Raw genomic sequence first — 23,814 nt, forward strand, 5'->3', positions numbered from 1 at the left:
CACGGCAGTGATTATGCATTGCAAGACGAATAATTCTTTTTTTCCTGAGGTTTTTCATACTTCATGTTATTTCGAAATACAGATCGAGCGATGTTCTTCGTGCCGTCCAGTATTGCATGATCTTAGACCACTGTAACAAGATTACAACATTAAAATTTGTAGTAGTGACCGGCATTTGCATTTCTACAATGCTCAATTTCAATAGTTAAATAGTGATATAAGTCACCATTATGTTACCTCACAATGTTTTACTCTTCTGTAGATGTCATGTTCAATGGCTGCTTTGAAAGCTGCACTACAATTTATTTATAGAACTGACTCCTCAAACGCAGCTACTGGCAGGCAAATGAACTTATGCACCTATATTCCCATTGCATGAGGTGAAAACTTGCAAAGGAATTTCAAATAAGCAGTCTGTACAGCCCAAAGTTTGAAACCAAATCAACACCGGGGTGACTGAGTTCTACAAAATGAACACCATGACTGTTCGACGGGAGGCGGTGATGAAGGTCCGCGGGGAATGTCTGCCTTCCTCATGTGTACAGATCAAATTTTATTTGGAGGGAGGGCACAGTGCTGTGTTGCGGATTATGTAGTGTGAGATTATTTTGTTTAAGGCGTGAGAGCTGTTAGCCTGTAGCTGTTCGCCTGCAGCCGACGCCTCTGAGCTTTCATTGATGATTCCCGAAGCGGCAGCTTGTCACGTATTGCTTCACAAAAAAGTGCCTTTGAGGTACGGAATTATCTTTTCATGAAGTTCTTCCGATGGTTCCGCTCGTTTTGTCGGCCATAATATCATGCCTTCTTGGATATTTTTCCTCATCCCTTGATGAAATCGCAGCTACTATGTGGTTCGCATTCGCCATTGAAGAGCAAGCACGTGGTGTGCAAGTCTGCATTCCCGGGATTGAAAATTGTGTGAGGGTATGGTACCCTTACGCTTTCTTCAGGAGTGATTGCTTGAAGGTGCGGTTGCTGGAACAAAGAAAAGGCGCGAGATGTGAGTACTTCTGGAATTTTCTTTTATGTTTAGCTACACTCATAATGTCCCAGCAGCGTTAGACCTCCTTGATTTACACAAGGTGTACCACAAAACCTTATTAAGCGTGAACAGTTGGGGAACGCTATTTTAATTATGAAGAATGCAATAATTCAACTCTTCTGCAAGTCTTACATAACGTGTACATGTGGATAAAAAGATTTTAGAGTCCTGCGTGTAGTTTCCCCAATGGGAACTAACATTTTTTTCAACGGGTAACCACCCAGCTGACATTACTGCTTTCCCCAGCGTGGCCTGTGAGTTGTTTATAGTTAGCAGCCGTATATAAAATACATGTCTGTGGTCCCTGGATTACAGAACTTTTACCTGGAATCTCAAAGCTGTTTAAACGTAGTGTACGTTTTGAACGATATTGCCCATCAACCTACCGAACAAGTCAGCTCACTTCACTACATCTGAATTAATCCAGCGATTTGTTGACACTAAAAAATTCCTACTACTCTCAGCTCACGTTGGGCTGTACAAAAATTGCCCCTGCTGTTGCCCACTATCACCCGTGAGCAAAGTGCTGAACGCGCTGATAACAATTCTAGTGACCAGCGAGAACCATTTGGCTCAGTAAGCATATTGATGTGAATTTAATTAATTTGAATTATAATGTGACTACAGTGAACAAAAAGCTCTGGTCTGCCAAATCAAGAGCACGTTAACAGCACTCTTGCACTGGGTTCTTTTCAGTTGCGAAGCTGTTTATGAAAAAAAATCTCTGCCTCTCCCGTAACCGAGAGTAGAGTAAGCATGAAATGTTTACGGGCATAACACATTGGTTGTAGATGGTACTAGTCAAAATCTTGAAATGGGTCTAGTGTTACCACATCACACCACACCACACTTACTGTGCACTGGTCCATGTGGACGCAATCGTTTCTTGTGAGTGTCTGGGGAATCTCTTCCGCCCTGCCTCATCAGCTGTATCCCGTTTCTGTTTGGCATTCATCTTTGTAATCGTTGTTTTCATTCCTCGGTTTCGTTGTTGTTGTGACTGAGAGAAGGATGAAAAGGAAATTGCACGGGCCTGCCTACTGGCTCGAGCCAAGCCACCACCGCTGCCACGTGCAGATAGGGGAGAGTTAAAAGATCAGAGGAAACAGAAAAAATTCAGGGGGCACTTTGACTGTCTAAAGTGTGTAGAGGCGAAAGCGTTTTCCGCACCACTTTGCCTGCTTCTGCGGCACTGGTGGCGTCACATGTAATTGAGTACTAATGACTAAGCGATGACAAATGACTAATTAATGGCTAATTACTGATTAGTGCCTGAATACTAATTAACTGCTAATTAATGAGCTTAAGCTTCGCCTTTAGGAGTGGAACGCGACAGCGTGTTGTAGCGCTGCCAGGGAGTCCACGGAACGCCACCACCCGTTCGGCGCGATGCCTTGCCGTTTGAACGCAACGCTTTTTGAGGAAAGGAAATGGCGCAGTAATTCTCTGTCATCTCGGTGGACACCTGAACCGCACCGTAGAGAAAGGGAGGAAGTGGGAGTGAAAGAAGAAAGACAAAGATAGCCCGTAATGAAGAAAATGAAAATTGTATTTGAGGAAAGGAAATTACGCAGTAACTGTGTCACATATCTCGGTGGAAACCCGTAAAATTCAGGAGGGGTGCACTTTTTTAACCTAAAGTGCGGTCACTTATGTGTGGTTAAGATGTTAAGCTTCGCCTCTAAGAGCGGAACGCGACAGCGTCTTGCAGCGCTGCCAGGGCGTCCATAGAACGTCATCGCACATTCGGTTCTACGCCTCACTCGTCGGTAAATTGGTTTTTGAGGAAAGGAAATGTATCTGTCTCTCAAATCTCGGTGTACACCTAAACCTCGCCGGAAGGGAAGGAGGAGGATGGCAGTGAGCGAAGACACCGTATTCACTAGACGCGCCTTTGTTCATTCCAAACCATCGAGCTGGCATGGCGGAGTGGATAGCATGCTCGTCTCGCACTCCGAAGACCGGGGTTCGATTCCCGAGCACGACCAATTTCCTACTCGGTTTTATTTATTTATATGGCCTGACTAGAAAAGTTAATTTGGCTAATTGGGTAATTAAGCAATTAACCAAGCTCAGTCCCACTTACTTGGAGCATCACTATATGATCCGTTCAATTGGTTGCACGGTTACTAGCCAAAGTACAATTGACCCCGTTTGAAATTGACGTCATGACCGTTTCGACCAACTGAAAAGCGTGACATCTCTGTCGAAAACTGCTTACAACGATGAGACATTAAAGGCTTTCGCCTTAAAAGGAAAGAAAAGACGCGCGTCGCAGCAACAACTGCGCCCGCCGGAGCAGACGCTGCTGAAAAAAAGATAAGCGGCCGAAGCCGTGCTCGCCGAAGCGAGGACAGGTACACGCTTCGGTTATTCGTACCACTTTGCCTATGTAACACTGGTGTCGTCACCTCTGGGTTACGTCACAATAATTGATGACGAAGTAATGACACATTACTAATTAGTGACTATTATTGATTAATGACTAAATACTCATTAAGTGCTAATAAATGACGCTTAAGCTTCGCCTTTAAGAGTGGAACGCGACAGCGTGTTGTAGCGCTGCCAGGCAGTCCACGGAACGCCACCACCAGTTCGGCGCGATGCGTTGCCCTTTGAACGCGACTCTTTTTGAGGAAAGGAAATGGCGCAGTAATTCTCTGTCACCTCGGTGGACACCCGCACCGCACCGTACAGGAAGGGAGGAACGCCACCACGCGTTCGGCGCGAAGCTACCGGCGCTTGTATGCCGGTCCTGTAGGAGTGCTTAGAGAGTCTCGTTAAATATCGTCAAATCTCGTACGGTGCCCGGATGACTGGAATTCAGTGCCCGGATGTTGGCTCTCGGTCTCGGCGTGACATCACCGCACTGCCGACAACGAGAGCTAAAAGCATTTCATGCTTATAAAAAAACCTCGAGAACAAACCATGAGTAATGGTTCTAAATAGAACCTGGGCAAGCTTGTCTTCTCCATTTTCTTATTTTCCTTTCGCTACGTACCCAGATATATGATATCACTGTTTGTTATTTCCGTATACTTTTTACCTATATAATTTCAAAGCAGTGTCTTTAAAAATTATTCCAGTGATTAAAGCCAATCTCAACCTATAAAATGTTGTTTCTGTATCATCACATGTACACTGACGGTATACGTCGTGTATCGATCCCCCGCACTCAATATGCTATGATAAGACTTCTATCTTGAGAAACCAAAGCATTTGAAGGCGAGTTACTGAAAGTAAAAAAAGGCATGGAAATGGATGTCCTTCCAGAATCACAAGTGGTTCTTGAATAGTTTTGAACGTGTTTGTCTAACGTGTCGCAATGCAAATATGCTTCTCATGCATTAATCTGCTCGCGGAATATTAAACGTATTTCTCACTAATGCTTCATCCATCGTTCAGTACACTAGTCTGGCTAAGTGGTATATTATGATTATTCGTTGATCGAAATGTTGATTTCTCAAGAAATTCATGAAGCCAAAAACAAGAGCGGAATCTTATCACGCGGTAGCAATTTCTCGTCCTCCTCCTGGCACCTAATCAACAGTCACCTACTGTATGAACAGAGAGGTCGTACTCTAGAGCAGAAACGTTGCCTGCAAAGCGGCTCCCGAGGGTGTCAGCATTCAGGCGACATTAGTTGCAAGAAAAAGTGAAAAACTTGAGATTAGCTTTGGTTTATTGGGATTTAACGTCCCGAAGCAACTCAGGCTATGAGGGACGCCGTGGTGAAGGGCTCTGGAAATTTCGACCGCCTGGGGTTCTTTAACGTGCACTGACATCACACAGCACATGGGCCTCTAGAATTTCGCCTTCATCGAAATTCGGCCGCCGCGGCCGGGATCGAACCCGCGTCTTTCGGGTCAGCAGCCGAGGTCCGTAACCACTGAGCCATCGAGGCAGGGCAACATCAAGTTTATTACGCTGGATGCGTTTCAAATCTTCACAGTTTCTTTTCCTGCAGAAAAAACTATTAGCGTTCACGAATTAAGAGCTCAGCGAAAATAACACCATCCGCTAAAACAGAATGCTTCTGCATTTGAAGCACAACGCCACCTATTTTGACTTAATTTCTTTTCATGTTGTCCAAGGCGAAAGAAAAATTTCGAGACCGAAATAACATGCCGTACCTAACTGACAGAACCATCAACCGATTCAACACTCGCGTGCACCGATAATGCAAATGGTTAACTTCACAGTGGCTAAGCAGATAACGCAATTTAAAAATTAAGCACCGCATGTCCACTTCAATAGACAAGAAAACGCACAAAAGTCGCCAGGTTCACCCAGGTCTACCCTCCGCGAAGTGCCATAGTGTGCAAACAGTGACTCGCAAAGGAAATAAGCTATCACTTTGAACGTCTACATCCCCGATAACACAAGGGGCCACCATTTTCCAGCTGCAGTAAAATCTCAGCGTAGGAGTACGCTCTTTTGCAAACCGAAAATAGAATTCCTAGCAAGAGCACGCCACGTTTTGGCCTTGGACACTATCATTGCATTAGTAAAATACAAGAGATCATTTCTAGAAGCTACCACAGATCCATGACCAAATATAGCTAGGTACAAAGCCTGGCAACCGCCTTGGTTTCCTTGCTTAAGAAGGATATTCCAATAATATGAGGTAAACTTTGATCAAGGCAATTCGAAAATTATCTCTGTCCCCGCTTGATACCCGAGAGCAAGGCTATTGTAAAAATGTGAAAACGTCTCTGAGCCAACATCACAGGAGAAGAATCAAAATAAAAAGAAAAAAGATAAAAATCACCGCAGTTTTCCAATGTTCTCACCACTTCCTTATAGATTACACAACATATTACACAACATTACACATGGTAGTCGATGTTCGTTGGTATGCGCAGAAACTCACAGTACCGTCGTAAAGCTTAAACAATTCTAACATCACAAAATTCTCGCATCAGTCGAAAAAGCTGCACTTATTTCTCGGGTTCATCCGAGATCCTTCCGGACAATGGAATGCCTTTGCGAAAGCCGCTGAGTGGCGCACAAGTTTGTTGCAGTCAACCGAGAAGGGGTTCTTAACGTCCTGCCGGGTGCATGTCATGTGGCAGATGGTCATAAAAAATACCTTCTCTTCGTTAAGCTCGGTGCTTATCTGCGTCGTGTTCCCGGCTTCGCTGGCTGCGTCGAGGAAGGCAGAGTAGGCTATCTGCAGCGCCGGTATTTCTGGAAACACACTTCTGCTGCCGGCCAGCTCGCTGTTGTTAAAGCACCTATTTTTGGCTACGAAAACAGCCTGGGAGCGTGCACTGAGGAACGAGTCGACCAGCAGTCCATCGGGGTGCCATTGGAGTCCCTCCTGGTCGAGCGCCTTGACCAATTCTAATGCGAGCGAAAAGCCAAATCCGCCATAGAACATGGCCAGAGTGCCTTGGCTGTAAAACAGCGGACGGGCCACCGCACCGATCGCGACACCTACGGTGTTTTCTACGTAATCGTACTCGAAATACGGCAGGCCATAGTTCTCCGGCATCTCAAGCACTGTGTGGAATTCCGGCGTTCTCTTGATTGTTCGAATGCTCCCGCGCGAGTTGATGAAGTATTCGCCAAACGACTCTTGTTTTTCCGGAAACGCTCGAAATAACTCCTCCAGGTTTGTATCGTTGAGAAAATTGGCGGGAGGCCACAGCCGCAAGCTGGCAGCCCGAAGTTTGTCAGTGGCCAAGGTTCTGCTCTCTGAGTCCAACCAAACAGAATTGTTGAGCAAGTACACAGCCGTCGATACGAGGCGGTCGAAGCCAGCGTCGACCAGTTCCTTGTCGGTGAGCGTCAGCCGCGACGCAAAGCGCAGGGATAGGAGGAGCACCCTGTAGGGAACCTCGATGTGGAATCCGCAGAAGGCGGGTCGCAAGCTTCTGGCTGTCCTGTGGTCGCCGTAACGCGCCACCAGAAGGCCGCTGTCTGACACAGGTGCATAGTGCTGGGCAAATTGCCACCCTAGGAAATCCACGATCTCATCGTTGGTGTATCTCTTGAACAGGTTGCTCACTGTCCGCAGGAAAAGTGCATTGGTCGTAAAAACAATATCCCGGTACGTCAGTTCAGGGTTCAAGGCGGTACCGCCCTGGATTTGTTCCAACCATCGGCGGGAACTTATGTGGTTCGTATACACTTCCAGATCTTCTACAAGGAACACGGCCGAATGTTTTGGTGACGTTTGTAGCGCCTCGTTGATAGTCTCAATAATGTCGCCTTCCATTTCGGCCGTCTGAAGCGCCCGTTTCTTGTTGGTTGATTTGGCATCACCAAAGAGGGCCACATAGAATTCCATCCAGTACTTGACGTAGGCGTCCTTTCCGTCTCTTATGACAGCGCGGTGCTGCTGGCGGTAGAGCGTAATCAGAGGAGACGGCGTCAAAATAATGCTGCGCTTGCCTTTGTATAGGCCTTTATGCATAAAAGACACTCTCACCTTGAACCAGAAGGAAGCCTGCCAATTGTAGGCCAGATTGACGAGCACGCCAAGCGCATCGGTACCTTGTTTTGGTGGATTCGGCCAAGGCAGGCTGAGATCGTTCAGAAATTGCCGGAAAGCCTTCAGGTTAGTTCCGTACGTGGAGGAATTGCTCATGCAAGACTCTAGCATGGCCAGTGCCTTGTTGGCCACGGGGAACGCCTTGGATCCTTCCTGCAGAGTCGTGCTCAGATCCAGGAGCCATGAGTAGACCATGTCTACCATAGCGGACGTGTCAAAATCTCTAATTTCTTCTCTTACTTTGGGCGGTGACCAGTTTGAGCAGACGTGGGCACTGAAGTCTTGGCAGGGGTCAAACTTTGTGCTTCGACTCTCTTTGAGGAGGCTTGCGTGGGAAAGGCAGTCGTCTGTCACGCAGAAGTCGTCTTTTACTTTCGGTGTCGTCGTGGGGATTAGGAAGAAGAGGGCGACTAAGAAGAATAGCATGGCGGCTATAGCAACGAGGGGGATGAGAATCTCCTTCTTGAGGAGCACTCCTCCGGTCTTGCTGATGGCCTCACGAGGACTTCTCACCTGAAGATGAAGAGAAGCTTTGTATTACTCGACCCTCAGAATCATATCATTAAATATGAGAGCCAGAAATGAGTCCTTTCCCGCATTTCTGCGTCCTGATACCATAAAGACAATCTTCTAAATGGTGCAAAACGAGGACAAGACAGTGCTTGCCCAGGACTAACTTAATTTCGGTAGCTTTGGCCTAAGATATCAGTACTATTTTTATTTTCTGGTGTTATAAGCGAGGGTATTATTTTAAGACTGAATTTTGTATTAGAAGGCGGCCAGATATCATGTCGAAAGGAATGAGAGATCTAATAGTGAAGCGTTGCACCAGTGGTAATAAATACAAATGCGAAAAAGAGTTCAGTATGCTGTCTCAGAACAACATTCCCACTTCTTTGTAAAGAAATTCTCTGATTGGTGGAAAGAGGTCACGTCATCTTGTGTTGTGAGCAAGCGGATCGTGAGAAAACCGAGCACCGTTGCTAAACTCGATGCAATTCCAACCCGCCCATCGTGGCGCTGCGCATGAGTCTTACGGGAGCTCCTAATGAGCAAGCTGGGTCGCACAAGCCCAACCGGTGCTGTGTTTGAATTAGCCACCATCCTCGGCAGTGGCGCTTAACCGGTGCGCCACTACGCCAGGAGTCGTACGGAGACTCTCCGCGCTCATGAATGCCATTGAAAATGTCGTGACGCCATCGCCACCACGTGACCACCAGTGATAGAGCACCTATGATACCTATGATAGAGCACAGCGAAAGTTGAAAATGTGACGATCCCCTAAATTTGAAAATCGCCCACCACGAAAAATTTCTAATGACACTCAAAACCCTGGTAGCGCCCCTCCCATATTTGAATAAGGACATTAATGGAAGAAATAAGGTCGGTTAGGAAGTTTAATTAGTAAAAATTCATGTGATAATAAAATAGAAGGCACTCGGTCATTCTTGAAGGTTATAATTCGTGCAAACCATTTAGAGCCAATGCAGCGGTTTCAAACCAAAGATTGGGCGCGAAAATTGCAAGAACATTAGGCACTCGTTATAGACATCATAGTAGGCAATCTAAACGATATATTTTTTTTCTTTAAAAATGTGGCTAAGAAGGCCGCTAAATTTTCCTGTTTACGTTTGATTTTTTCCCCTGACCATAAACCAAACGCCGCTACATGGCGAATTGCCTCCTGCTGGAAGTAACGCCCGCCTTTCAAATGTTTATCCTAAAGCGCCCTGCTCAGAAGTGAAATAAAACTATTGTTGGTGTGAGTGTGCGACATCATCTACTTGTCGTCCATTGCATCAGGGCGCTGGCCTTATAAAATCGGATGCAGTTCAATTCCTACCATGCCCCGATATTAGAAGACACGGCCGCATGGAAATCAAATCAGCAACTTACCATGTCGGCCAAATCGAAGTTTTTCAGGCCGAGCCAATTGGGGCTCAAGATGGTGCTCTTCCTTGGAATCGCCTTGGAACCCTTAGTGCGAGGTGCCGGGTCCTCGTCAGGTGCAATATCCCGCACTAAGCCGTCGGGTGCCGGGTTGCCTGGTGGGACGTCTGCGCTCTGCATGTAAGCCAGGCTAGTCTCGGCCGCGTCTTTTTTGGTAGACGTCGTGGGAAGAGCGCTAGGAGGTTGGGTGGCGGTCAGCGTGACGATCATGTCCCCCTGCTTTGTTTCTCCTCCCGAGGGAGCCTCTTGCACGCCGGAGGCCACTTGGCTGGTTTTTTGCCGTGAGTGCTTTAGATACGAACGTTTGTCCCGAGTCTGCTGCGATGGCTGATTCTCTGCGACGCGTCCAGGATGTGGCGCTTTACGGCTCTCAACATCGCTTGGCTTTGCAGGCTTCGAAGCGGGGTCGTCTGAGGTTGGCTCTGCTGTTTCCACTTTTATGGTTGCACCCTTAAGGCGGCTGGCGGAGTTGCCAGCTAATGAGCGCCGACGGCGGTTGTCAGCAGTACCAGTTGACGGCCTGCGAGGCCTCTTAATGGAAGATCCTGCTTTGACGGCCTCCTCGGTATCTTGCGGTGGTTGAGATTCGTTCTTTTGCTCTACGCCGACTGTCACGCTGGGCTTGCGTCTCTTACGAGTGGACATCTTAGACATCTCTCCGTCTGGCTTTGAAAGCCCACGTTCCTTGTCGGGAGCACCTGTTCCAGAAGACATAACGTCTCGGTGGCAGAGTATCGCTCAGCCCGATCCTACAAAGAACACAAGGGTGCGGAACTGTATAAGTCAGCCACCAATCCTTTGTGTGCCCCTAATAAAGAGGGACAGATATCTGTTACACAGCTCTTGAGAAAAGTTGGGAGGTAGGTTAGTTTATCCCTTTCATAATCAGCTATCAACAGCGCCCATCACTACTTCAACGGCAGTGCGTAATATCCAGCATAATAGTACACAATACTGCACTCCATACTACTTCACGGTTACACGTAACAAGCGCGAAACATGGGATGCCGGAAATAAAGTGCAGTAAAGCCCACGCCTGTGACCTTCCTTTTCTGATATGACATGTTTGGCGTTGCTTTTCCTTTGCTGTGCTTGCCATATCCTGTTCCACTGACGGAGCTAGATTGGCAGAGCGTTGAGTGCGGAGCACCTGTAATGAAGTGTTTACAAGCGCAGTGTTGGCCACGCCGCGTGTGTTCTCAGTTGCTGATGTATAGATGGCTGCCCCTGCAGCTAAGGTGCAGGAAAATAGCTGCGTCGCTATAAATTAATATTTTCTTGTTGTGAGTATGCGGCGTCAGGACACCCAGGGTGTACTTGTATATGAACATGTTCTCGTAGTTCTTTTGTGCTAGATGAAAGGTTTTGTGGGAGAAGTATGGTTGCTCAAAAAAACACTTGAGTAAGAACATTTTCGGGGGCTAGTTGGTTAAGCATTCTGTATCGAAGAGCCGGAACGCCAACAGGGACAAATGACGAGGAATGCAGCAGTGTGTTCGTCTGTTTCCTCGTCTCTTGTGGCTGATTGTATTCTCGCTGTTCGATACAGGGTCCTTTTGTAGCTGCCATTAATTTACTCCGCAAGCAAGCAGAGTTCTCACTAGAGCAGCTGATTATCCAGAGGCGCGCAGCACGCATTGTAAAATTCTTTGGAGGACCTACTGAAATATTTCACCATACTCGCCTCTGAATAAATCAAATGACACTTGTGCTTGTACGTCATTCCAGCGTATATTGACAAACTGAGACCTGTTCAGCCTGGCGCCATGTGTCAGTGATGGCTAGCAAACCTTGCAAAATGAAGAGCGTACTACAAGGCCCATGCGCTTTGTGCCTGTCGTGTAGACGGCGATTAGCCTCAACACAAAGTATCCATCATAGAAGGAACACATTGGCATGGGAAGCACCTGATCACCATTACTGGGAATGTTGCATCACCATGTATTATCGATTTAGGGGTCAGAGTAAGTGCAAGAAAAAGGTTTATTGATCTGTCAACCCATTGCAAGTTCAGCAGCTACGACTACAAAGGTTAAAGAACGTTGGCTTGCTTATGAAGTGCGCAGACCAGTTAACGGCAAGTCTCACAGAACACGGTAGAGTTTATGGAGCGGCTATGAAAACACTTTAGTTGAAAGTTTGTGAGGGCAGACTGAGATTCAGAACTTCTTTGTGTCTCCGTCTTGAGGAGCATGGGTTAAAGCGTCTGCGGTGAGGCCATTGCAGCCCGGAGGGGTAGCACAGCTGGTTAAGCAATTCCTCACATGGGAGATGCGCGGGGTTTAACTTAAGGCAGGCCTGGGTGCTCACCAATTTTTTGGCGTGTGCAAGCTTTACCCTGCCCTTGGACTCTACCCCGGCGTTGTGGCCGCGCGAACTGCTTAGAAATACGGGTCTCTGACGCCGCCTCGCTTAGACTAAACGCAAGACTAACATGACGCGCATTAACCAAGCTGCCCTTAGTGCAATGAAATCGCGATCATCATTAAGCGCCAGACGGAGGGATAGCGCGAAATGGCGTAGCAAACAGCTCTGATGGAAGTTGCGAAGGCTGTTTGCTGGACGCTAGGGTCCATCGTTATTTATTGCTCCTGTATGATCGGTACCAGTAGGACCCGTAGGGGTCGCCGTTACACTAGGTTACGTTTAAGCATGCGAGCGCGCGCTTTTTTACGCAGCCGCGATAATGTTTCGCGCGGATCGGGAGACTTTCTTTGGTGTCAGGAAACCACACGAAGCGGATGACGTGGCATAGAAACAGCTGCTGGATGACGTGACGCACGGCAAAGAGACACACAGTTGCGTGGCAATGATCGCTACTGTTGCGCCATTTGCGGTCGAATGAGTAAGCAGCCCTATAGACAGTAGAGCATTGCGTTAGTCAGCTAGAACCAGAGATCTGTACCCCTCGTTGACATGCGTTGCGTGCGCCTCAGTGCCTTGATTATCTCAGACATAAAGCCACCGAAAAAGGAAATAATTTTCTGCAAAACAATACTATGCAAGCCTCAAGTATATTAATGAAACACGTTGAAGGCGTAGTGGGTGTTGGATTATCTTTTCTTGAAATTTAAATAGCGCTAAACTTTAGACGAATACACAGAAGGGCATGACAGCACAGGCGCTGACTACAACTATGTTCACCGACACGTGTTATTGTTGAACGTGTAAGAAAGACATCTATGACTGGCCACAGAAAAAAAGGTCAAGAAAACGGGAGAAGGGGGAGAGGAAAGTGCGGTCTGTGTGTGTGGTTTGTCTTTTCTACTCAAGATGAGAGCAAATAAGTCAAAGTAGTTTAAGGAGAGCAGACTGCACTTCTTACCCTATTTCTAAGCAATGTGAATTCTCTGGTATTCAGGGAAACAGAGGTGGTGCTGACACACATGGTCTCTCGCCTTGATAAAAAAGGCTTCCGATATTTCCCGAGTTAATCTATTCATACTGGTGAAAGCGCAAAAAAGGCGGGACAACAACAGAGATAAAGCCGCCGAAAAAGGAAATAATTTTCTGCAAAAGAATACCATGGAAGCCTCAAGTATATTAATGAAACAGGTTGAAGGCGTAGTGGGTGTTGGATTATCTTTTCTTGAAATTTAAATAGCGCTAAACTTTAGACGAATACGCCGAAATAAGCCGATAACGTGACATAAAAACAGCTGCTAGATGACGTGACGCACGGCAAAGAGTCGCACGGTCGTGTAGTAGTGATCGCTACTGTTGCGCCATTTGCGATCGAATGAGTAAGCAGCCCTATAGATAGTAGACACACCATGTGACACACCATGTGTGTCAGCACCAATGTTGTTGTCCCGCCTTTTTTGCGCTGTTCAGCAGTATGAATGCATACCAACTCGCCCAGATCTCAGCCTTACTAAGAGTTAATCTATCTTTCCTGCTCGTCAGGATTTTTATCTTGTGAAGCCGTGGCTCATAGTTCTGATCATTCAGATCATTGCAAGAACGGAAATGGGCGAATAGATTCCTGCTGGAGTCGCGTTTTCCATCGTTCTTGTTTCCTGGCACGTTCATTAACAGAACGCCCAGTCTCGCCAAAGTACAATTTGCCACAAGAAAGGGGGATCTCATAGACCACACCCATGGCACACCGAAAAAGAAAGGGCTTGCAGTGTTTTTTTTTGTTTTTTCCCCACAGCCAGATGTTGCAGGGCCACTACTGTGACCTTAGGGCATATCTTGGCCAATTTAGACGGTGCCGAGAACAACCATCCGGACGCCGTACTTGTTGCCTACGCTTTTTAGGCTGTGGGACACATCGTGGATGTATGGAATAACCACTGTTCTGGCGTTCCCGAGTTTTCCTGGTCTCCGTGTCTTCTTTTGCCTTCCCTTGATTTTCTGTATCAGTGCCTCGGTCTCAGCTGTCAACACGTGGCCAGGGAGCCCTGCTTTGCGCAATGTGGCTACCTCGCCCCGAAAGCTCTCTTACATCATGTGAGTGAATCACTTGTCGAGTGCGGATTCTAGAGAAGGGGCCGCATTAGTCCTTTAAGAGCTTTTGATTGAGCCGAGGAAAAAGGATAAAATCTTTCTTGGCTCTAGGGCGGTAGCACCAACGTACACACCTTTCTTCAAGCTAGATGTTGAGGTCTAAAAATTGGAGCCTGAAGTAACAGCCGGATTTTCAACTCAAAGCACAAAGTAATTTTTATCCCTGCAAAAAAACTGCTTGCAAAGTGTCCCAATGGCTACAAATCGCAACACCAAAACACCATTTTTAGACAACTACGCCAGAGATAAGGGGTTCACATATTTTTTAATATGGACTTCATTCCAGAAAGAGCAGAAAAAATTCCCATTGCTTTAGCTCTGGTTGCACCTGGACGATTGGGAAAACAACGAGCAGAGAGAGAGAGGCGATGGCGAGTGCGCGGCGGCCCCAGCTCGCTAGCTATGCGCCGCTACTGCGCATGCATAACTGGCGAGCGCGACGGCGGCACCTCTGACTCACCCGCGCAGCGACGGCGGCGGCGCGCCCACTGTGCGCTGTGTGACGTCACTGGTCCTCGCGCACGCGCAGTATGACCTTTCCTCAGCTCCGCGAAATGGCTCGGCGATTCGCGTAGTGTTCCTTTCGCAAAAAAAAAACATTTTATCGGTGGCAAAATCTCTCTAGAGTCCGAAGGCGTGCTACTCAGCATACTGTTCTGAGAAATATTCACTACGGTCGCTACCTAAATCAAAAAGGCAACCCAGTTGCAATAACATGACTACGGAATTCGCTTTAAACGAAGGAATTGGTGCTAGCTGGAGCACACCACAAGGAGAACCCAAGCAGCACATGACAGTAGTCCAATGTAGGAATTGAGTTGGCAAACTACGGTCCTATGAAAGCCCCGCGTTGTCAATGTTCTCCCCGTCTTGGCTCAGCCATTTTCAAAAGTTGGCAGTATTGGACCAGTTTCTCGGGCGTTTTCCCCGCCTTGGCTCAGCCATTTTTAGAAGTTGGCAGTGTTGGACTAGTTTCTCGGGCGTTTTCTCTGCCTTGGCTCTGCCATATTTAGAAGTTGGCAGTATTGGACCAGTTTCTCGGGCGTTTTCCCTGCCTTGGCTCAGCTATTTTTAGAAGTTGGCAATATGGGACCAGTCTCTCGGACGTTTTCCCTGTGTTGGCTCAGCCATATTTTGAAGCTGGCAGTATTGGACCAGTTTCTCGAATGGTTTTCCTGCCTTGGCTGTGCCATTTTTAGTAGCTGGCAGTATTGTATCAGTTTCTCGAATGTTTCCCTTGCATTCACTTTATCATATTTCGAAGTTGGCAGTATGTCACCAGTTCTACAATCTCTTCCTGCAGTTGGCAGCTCGACTTGGTGTCGTAGGCGGCGCGACGCTGCATACAACATTGAGAGCAGTCTAGGAGAGGGAAAAAGGGTGGGTTAGATAAACAAAAATAAAAAGCCTTGATCCCCGTTCTCAAGTCGCGAAGCTATGTTGGAAAGCTTTACCTGAAATATGGAGATTAATGGTGCAATAGCCCTCCTGTAGCTTGAAGAAGAATTAGTTGGGCGAGAACGAAGGCTCTCTAAGAAAAGCCCCGCGTTTACGTAAATACCGCAGTAGCGCATTGTAATTCCCAGTGGCGGGGCTAGTTGGTGATGCATTTTCTTTTCCCGAAATTTCCTCGCGGAGGGGAGATCCCATGCTCGCATGTAAGCATACGGCGCGCGGATGTAGGGGGAGGGGGGGGAGACAGCCGGTCACAACTTGAGCGTGGTCTGCTTTGTTTTCCTTCCAAGAGGGTATTGTGTAAGCGCCCAGGGCGGAAGAGGGGGCCCCGAAAATAGGGTGTCTCGATGTGCGGGAGGGGAGAGCGGACAGAAGCGCACGCACATCTAGGCGCCCTACGAGCACCTGTTTCTTTTCACCCCAGCACTCGACTGGCACTTGCCGATCTGCGCCCTGCCTTTGGGATTAGTGCATTTTCCTGGCGCATTTTCCCTGTTTACATGAGTGGGATGCACGAGAAAGTCGACATGATGCGCTGCTCTCGCGTTCATGTAAACGGAGCTTATCAGCCGTCCTACTGTTATGCGCTTTTCTTACAGTTGCACTGTAAAAATTAGCCGTCACTTTGACGGTCACTCTGGTGGGTCCTCGGTGTATTCCGAAAAGACGGCTCTTTCGGCGTGAATCAGGGGGAGAGGGCAGAGCAACGACGAGCGCAAAAAATAAACAAAATTCTCGGCCTTCTGATTAGCTCTTCTTGGCAAACGTCATACGACCGATGACCTATCGCGATGCGGTCGCGTTTGTCGTCGCGCGGACTCTGCGTGCGAAGCATTTTTGGACTCCTCGTGCGATGCTGGCGTGTTCGGTGTGCGCGGGCCTTTTTTTTCGTGTTCTGGCGCCATTTTGTTTTTCAGCGTTGGTGAGAAGACGGCGAGGCTTGGATTCATGTAAGCGGCTGCTGTCTGAAACCAAGTGCGCCTGATTACGGTAGGTGTACTGCATGTTTACTATATTTGCTTACATTTTCCTTTCGGAACGTGGTGTATGACACAAGCGCGGAGAGTCTCGTTCGAGCCGTCGTGGCGTGCACACCGCGGCGGCCGGCGTACGTACGTTTTTCGCCTCAAGCCCGTCGTGGATTCGTCTCGCGCTGTGCTCGCCCGCTTACCTACACAAGGGTTACCATCTCTGCAAACTTCTGTGCATTCCCTGTGAGCCCGCTCCTTCCTAACGCGAGAGGTGGCCTTGTATGCTTCTACACTCAGGTGAAGGGAACACGCGAGCCGATCGCGCGCTTGTGGCTGTTGCAAACAACGCGCTCTCGTGCTTTTGCGCGGTCTGCTTAGACTGCTGGTCGCGCGCCTGGTAAGATGTGGTGTGACATAGTGCTCCTTCGTATTCGGCTTTAGAATTAAATCGTCCTCACTGTTTTTAAAACTCTTACTGTTCCAAAAGTATAGCACGCACGCATCGTATTTCTCAAGACGTGGCCTCCCTCCAATTTTTAGAACAGCCGCAGGGGCTCGATCGGCCCGCATCGCGATGATCCCCCATGTTCGCTGCCGTATTGCTTCTACCTGCACTAGGTGCGTTCGCCTTTCCCTTCGTTTTTTGCGGGGACATCACGAGCACGCCTGTATCGTTTACTTTCGCGCTCTGCCGCGTCTATTTCGTCTGTCCGGAACTGTCCTGCAGCTCTTCGGTCGGCTGTACTCGCCGCGGCTCCTAACGCTCCAGCCGTGCGAGGCGGCGGCGGTCGGCCCGCTGGTTGTTCTATGTTCCTGCTGCACTGGCCGTAGTTTGACGTGATAACTCCGAGGTCCGGTGTGCCTGCAGCAAGCTGTGATATCTTCGTGCAAGCGGGCCCCGATTTTCTAGAACGAGCATCTTGCTAGGAATACATATTCGAAAGCAAACGTTCAGGCTAGACCGAGAGCCTTCGCTGCCCTGTAACCTTAAGGGTGAACCGAGTATAATCTCTGATGTCTTTCTTATGGCACCAAGCTTGCCGCATGCGTAGTCTTTGTTAGTCTTGAAATTACACAGCAAAACTTTTGACTCAATAGTATTACGTGCTAGTAATTTTGTTCCCACGCAGGCTCAGGTGTGGGCGACATCCAACTACTTGCCCTTGCAGTCGACAGAGAGGAGTGGACAAGTCTGGACAGGGCAGTGGGACTCCTTGGAGCCTTTCTTGGTTTCAACATCTGTGATCCACCCGGCAGCCCTCTCACTATGGAACGTTTGCAGAGGTAAATGAGTGTGAAATAATTAGAAAGACCTTTTCTATTAAGGTTGGGATTTCAGGAGCAGTAAAAAATTTATTCAAATAATATGCGTGACTTAAAATCGAGTACTTCTTCGAACGAAGAAGCTTAGCTGACCTCTGGTCAGCTTCCTTGGCTTTATGGATTATTATAGGGCGCTGCAATACAAGGTGCAGGACTGAAATCTTTTCTTACAGGGATTTATGGTTTATGCACTAGTGAGTAATCTCATAACTTGGCAACCCTTAGCACAGCAAGCTGGCACTATTCATATCGTGCATCATCGCTTACAGCGTTTACCAAATTTGTTACATGTTATTAAGTGTTCTAGCAAAGTGTACCACTTACGGTACACACATTACCGCCGAACTTACAGCTGATTTATTTTTGCAAGCGCATATGCAAATGAAACAAGCCCAGTCGTCATTCTATTCCCGATAAAAAGCGCCACTCTTTTTCTGTGATAAGGACAGAGAACCACTTATTCTTTTTTATAATTTGTTAGAAGTGTTTTAAGCAGTTCTTGCTCATGCCTGGACTTACCCCTGCTAATAATGTTTGTACCACTTATTCTTTTTTATAATGTGTTAGAAGAGTTTCAAGCAGCTCTTGCTCATGCCTGACTTACCCTTGCTAATAATGTTTGTGCTGTGAAACAGAGGCTGGCATCTGCTACAGTCCTTCACATACAAAGCAAGGTTGCTACCGGTGCCTGCTTGCAACTTCTTGCCATGTTATCTGCGACGTTCATTCAGGCGTTGCCGAGTCTGCCTGATGTATACTTTCCCACTGGACATATGGATTTAATACACAACCCCAATTACACACACTGTGAACTCCAATTGGTGGTTGCTCTTGCAGGCTGAAAACAAAAACTGGATACCAAAATTTTCGGACACTCTTTCAACCCATGGGAAATTTTATGGAAGTATGGGACAAGAAACGCTCAAGTGATCCTGTTCTTCCATAAAATTTCCCATGGGCTGAATAGAGCGTCCGAAAAATTTGGTATCAACATGGTGTTTTCAGCCCCTCATGAGCTATCTGGTCTTTTCAACCGCATCTCTGGCTGTGCAGAGAACAAGAATGCAAGACCAACCACCAAACGAGGTTCACAAAGTGTGTGGTAGGAGTTGTGTATTCAACCACATGTGCTGTGGGAAAGTATACACCGAGCAGGCTGGGCAATGCCTGAATGAATGCCTCAAGAAACACATTGCGTGTGAGCACAGGGAGCAACGTGAGGGACTGTAGCAAATGTTTGCCACTGTTTCACCGCACGAGCATTACTAGCAGGGGGAAGTCCTTGAACGAGCGAGAACTGGTTGAAGCATTTTTAATAAAAAAGAAGGAGCAATCCTGCATAAGCGAGCCATCTATCCTTAGCATAGTGAAAGACTGCTGTTTTTTGCCTGGGATGGAAAGATGATTGAACTTGATTTTTTCATTTGCATGGGCACTTGAGGGAGGAAATGGCTTCGAGTATGTGGATGAGCCAAAAATGAATCATTTGTAAGTCCGTCAAAAGTGTGTGACTTCTGGTCCTGTGTCACGGTTTTCAGGACATTGCAGAAAACACCTGGTATAATTGTTTATGTAATTCAAAATACATTTGGTCATCTATGATGCTCACTTAGACTTGAAGCAAGTAATGCGTAACCCTATCAGTACATGTGTTGTACACCTTGTGATGGTCACAAGTGCTTCCTCCAGAATGATGCATTGATCTGCCAGAGTTGTCCAGTTGAAAGGAATGCTTCTGATACCTTCCACTTCCAGACCTGCCCTCCTAAGACCGCCTAAATTGGTTTATGTGCCGTTGCCTGCTTATCAAAGCTTTGCCTTGAGCAAATGTCATGTGTACTCTCTTTGACAAATTAAAGTAGAGTGACTGTGTTGCTTTCAAGTGGTAAATGTAAAGGTAATGTCGTGTATATAGCCTGAATGGTTGCATCAACAAAAGGATGATGCAATAAGGGAACAAGAAAGTACACCTTTTTAACTACAGTGTAAAATTTTTCCGCAAGGTAAGATATATTACAGCGGTGGACTGTCGTCGCAACTTGACAAAGCCCATGCCTTGCAAACCACGTTAAAGAGTTGAAGCGCAACACATTTATGACAGTTCAAGCGCAACACAGTGCATAAATGGAAGTTGGAGAGATGCGTTATCTCCTTTTTATAGAAAAGAGAATTATGTTTTGATTTCATTTACAAGTATTTAATGATGGCAACAAATTCTAGCTTTAGTAAATAGTTTTTCATGTTCCCTTTAATTAACATGCTTTCACAGTTTTATTTTAATTGTTTGGAAAGCTTATTGAAGCTGAAAATGCCCTTCGAACCTGCGGTGTGTAATAGAAGCTGCAGTCACTTGCCTTCTATTTATAGGCATCTATGATGCCACTTAGCAGGTGCAAGGTGGTCAATCGCAACGAGAAGTCAGTGTCAATGGATTGAGGCCCCTCTAGTGATTCTTTACTTCATTGCTTAGTTGTGTGAAAGTTTTTTATGTTGCCTTGATTATGAGGCACGTAATAATATATCTGTTTACTATATTTTTTACCTGATGTCCTGGCTCAGGTGCTCAGCTACTGATTCCAAGTGAGGGATCAAACACCATCCATAGTAGCTGCATTGCTCTGAAGGCTAAATGCAAAGAAGCAAGTGTCGTAAGCGATGTCGGTGCATCTTAAATTTAGAACTCTAGGTGGCGAAAATAAATCTGGAGCCCTTCAGTACAGCATTTCTCATTCGCCATTTCCTGGCATTTATTTTCTTACATTTTTCTAAAATGGTCGACATGATTTTTGTGTGCCTGGAAATAATGTCTATTTTATTTGATCACTTTTCCTGTGCAGATGCCATTTGCGAAAAACTGAATTTGGTGCATCAGAGGCACAAGGTTTTATTCGCACGGGGCTGCCCCGTTCATGTGATAGAGGGAGTGGAAGGAAGAGACACTTTGCCGAAGTCTTCTACCCCCTCCAACCAAGCACGCCACCTGCGAGTGCGGGAACAGCCCCCTGCACTGTGCCCGCATGCGTGCCCCCCAATCCCCTGGCCTCTTGCACTTCCTGAGGGCCCTTCCTCCCTACAGCCCCTGGCCCCACTCACCCCACAGCCCCTGTCACCATCCCACAGCCCCTGCCATCACCCGTCGGACAGCACCTGCCACCACCCATCCCACAGCCGCTGGCACCACCCTTCCCGGTACCTAACGATTAATTCTATTTGGACTTTTTCATAAAATACATGTTCTTTTCATGAATACTTTGTTTGTCTTATTTTATGAATATTTGCATGGTTGCTTACGAGTGAACATTTGCATTAATGTTGGCCACTGAAGATAAAAATTAACATAGGCTTCACTGGCGAGTAGTAAATAGAAAAGGGCAGTGGCATGCCAATCTTTAAGCCACTGATGTGACAGGTTGTATGCACTGTCATGAATGGAAAAGCCTGTGTTTAGTCTGCATTGACAGTGCCAAATGGCTGAACATATCAATCTTGGCATCAACAGTGGGATATTTCAGTACATATTAACATAGTACATAACATAGGCTACATATTAACATAGTGGGCGTGGGAACAGGGTCGTCATGCGGCTGCTTCACGGCATGCGTTTCTTCATGCAGATAACGGCAATCCTTCAACTCAGCGCGGGACCTATGGCATCGGCTGATGCCATTCCGGCTGTGCCTGTGACTGTCGACATCCAAGTTGGCAGCGTGGAAAACGGAGAGCTCTGGCAACCCTACTACACTATAGCTCCATCGTACAAGTCCCTCGCATCGTCCACGACATCACCTTTCCACCTGGATAAAAACGGACTGCAGCGGCCTGCGCCTTTCAGTGGGCGTGGGAACAGCGTCGTCATGCGGCTGCTTCACGGCATGCGTTTTTTCATGCAGATAACGGCAATCCTTCAACTCAGCGCGGGACCTATGGCATCGGCTGATGCCATTCCGGCTGTGCCTGTGACTGTCGACATCCAAGTTGGCAGCGTGGAAAACGGAGAGCTCTGGCAACCCTACTACACTATGGCTCCATCGTACAAGTCCCTCGCATCGTCCACGACATCACCTTTCCACCTGGATAAAAACGGACTGCAGCGGCCTGCGCCTTTCAGTGGGCGTGGGAACAGCGTCGTCATGCGGCTGCTTCACGGCATGCGTTTCTTCATGCAGGTTGGTAATAACTATTCTATGTTTGCTAAGAAATCGAGCAATATGTGCCTGCTGCTGTTCCCACGCCCGGGAGTGCTGTTGATTTTGCTCGCCCAGTGCTTTGATGTTTCTAGTCAACTGCTTTTGTTGTCGGGGGACGTTGAGCTTAACCCCGGCCCTGGGTCGGGCTCTGGAGCTGCCACACGGTCCAAAGACAGCGCTATTGATAATTCTCTGCAGAAACAACTCAACGACATGTTGACTCTGTTAGAAGGTGTTAATTCAAGGACCGCAAAAATGGAGTTAGAGCAATCACACTTAATAGCCTCTATTAATGAAATGAAACTAAATCAGGAATCTATGATTAGGAATATTGCCGATATTGACGCGAGACTGTCGGCAGTGGAATCTAAATCATCCGCCACTGATGCGGCTCACGGTGAATTGCGGATTTTGCGTGAGCTAGCCGATCAGCTTGTCAATGAAAATAGCAAGTTACGTCTTGGACAGGCAGAGCTGGAAGACCGGCAGCGCAGGGAAAATCTTCTGTTCTTCGGCATACCGGACAGTTTGTCCGAAACGTGGGATGAAACGGAAGAAAAGTTACTGAACCTTGTTTCAGGCTGCTTTGATCCGGTTCTTACGAATGACATGTTTGAACGAGCACACAGGATTGGTGTGTTCTCAGACGAAAAGAATCGTCCGATTGTTGTGAAGTTCCGGTCTTTCAAAACAAAACAACAAATCCTAGTGCAGTCTGCTAAACTTAAAGATAAAAAGGTCACTGTAAGTGAAGATTATTCTTTGCAGACACGTGTCGCTAGAAAGAAGCTTGTGCAGTTCGCGAAGGATGCTGACTTTAAGTATAAGCTGAGGTATAACAAACTGTATTGTAACAACAAATGCTACGGCTATAACCCTATTCACGATAGCGTTTTCGAGCTAGCTGGCCCACCGGGATCTTTAGTGGCCCCTTGTCGCGCTGCTTCTGGCTCGCCACACGCTTCGCCATAGAGGTGCGGGAGGGGCAGTGGACGGGCGACTGGAGATAAGACAGCGCTTTCAATTCTTTTCACAAACATAAGAAGCATAATACCAAAGCGGGAAGATCTAAACTCTGTCATCGACTCATGTGATGCCGATGTTGTATTGCTAACAGAAACGTGGCTCTCTGCAAAGATAGAGAGCAAGGAACTGTTTGATTGCAAGAAGCGCTACAATGTTTATCGTTCTGATAGAGGTCACAGAAGTGGAGGAGGTGTTTTAATAGCCATCGCCGATAATATTGTGTCTTCACCGATTAGTCTTTCTAGCACTTTAGAGTTGGTTTGGGTTGAACTTCGTGTTCATTTCAGGAAACTGATTCTGGGCATATGCTACCGTCCCCCGTCTTCGTGTGCAACTTTCGCTGAAGATTTGCATGATGCTCTTAACATGATCTCAGTACGTTATCCGGGCGCGGCAATCCTTCTTGCTGGTGACTTCAATTATCCCAGTATCGTGTGGGCTAATACGTCGCCGTATCCTCGCCCCTTTTCTACCGAATGCAATAACTTTTTGCGAACCTGTTTGGACTTTAACCTTTCGCAGCTAGTTACTAAGCCAACTCGTATCACGCCATCATCTTCCAATGTTTTAGACCTTGCGCTAACCAACGCGCCGGATCTTATCGCTTCAATCTCGTACTTACCTGGTCTTAGTGATCACACCTTGCTTCATTTCGATGTAAAGATTAATATTCCTAATCGCCGGAACATCTTCAAGTCAATTAGAGATTACAAGCGGGCGGACTATGATGCTATTAATCGTGAATTAGCTCTTTTCTTAAACAGTTATTTACCAGATTTTCCACAGCGTTCTGTCCACACTAACTGGGAAATGTTTAGGGACACTGTTGAACGTCTCACTAATACATTT

At 47.1% G+C, this 23,814-nt stretch overlaps 1 protein-coding gene and 1 long non-coding RNA gene across 2 annotated transcripts; both read left to right on the forward strand.

Annotated features, from left to right (window-relative positions):
- Positions 1-3,317: 3,317 nt before the first annotated feature.
- Positions 3,318-21,129, forward strand: LOC149360757 (uncharacterized). Its single transcript, XR_016288870.1, has 3 exons — positions 3,318-16,448; positions 17,560-17,713; positions 20,590-21,129. It is a non-coding gene; the product is annotated as an uncharacterized LOC149360757 (long non-coding RNA).
- Positions 21,130-21,330: 201 nt separating this feature from the next.
- Positions 21,331-23,512, forward strand: LOC149360758 (uncharacterized). Its single transcript, XM_089567913.1, has one exon. It carries the CDS (start codon positions 21,331-21,333, stop codon positions 22,909-22,911), a length of 1,581 nt encoding a protein of 526 aa, XP_089424039.1. The 3' UTR covers positions 22,912-23,512.
- Positions 23,513-23,814: the final 302 nt, after the last annotated feature.

Source organism: Amblyomma mixtum, chromosome 2 (assembly GCF_055824585.1).
Source record: "Amblyomma mixtum isolate Tamu chromosome 2, ASM5582458v1, whole genome shotgun sequence".
Taxonomy (NCBI): Eukaryota; Metazoa; Arthropoda; class Arachnida; order Ixodida; family Ixodidae; genus Amblyomma; species Amblyomma mixtum.

Excerpts from the sequence above, each read along its gene's own strand:
- LOC149360758 (XM_089567913.1), top strand. The coding sequence starts at position 21,331 with ATGCGGCTGCTTCACGGCATGCGTTTCTTCATGCAGATAACGGCAATC.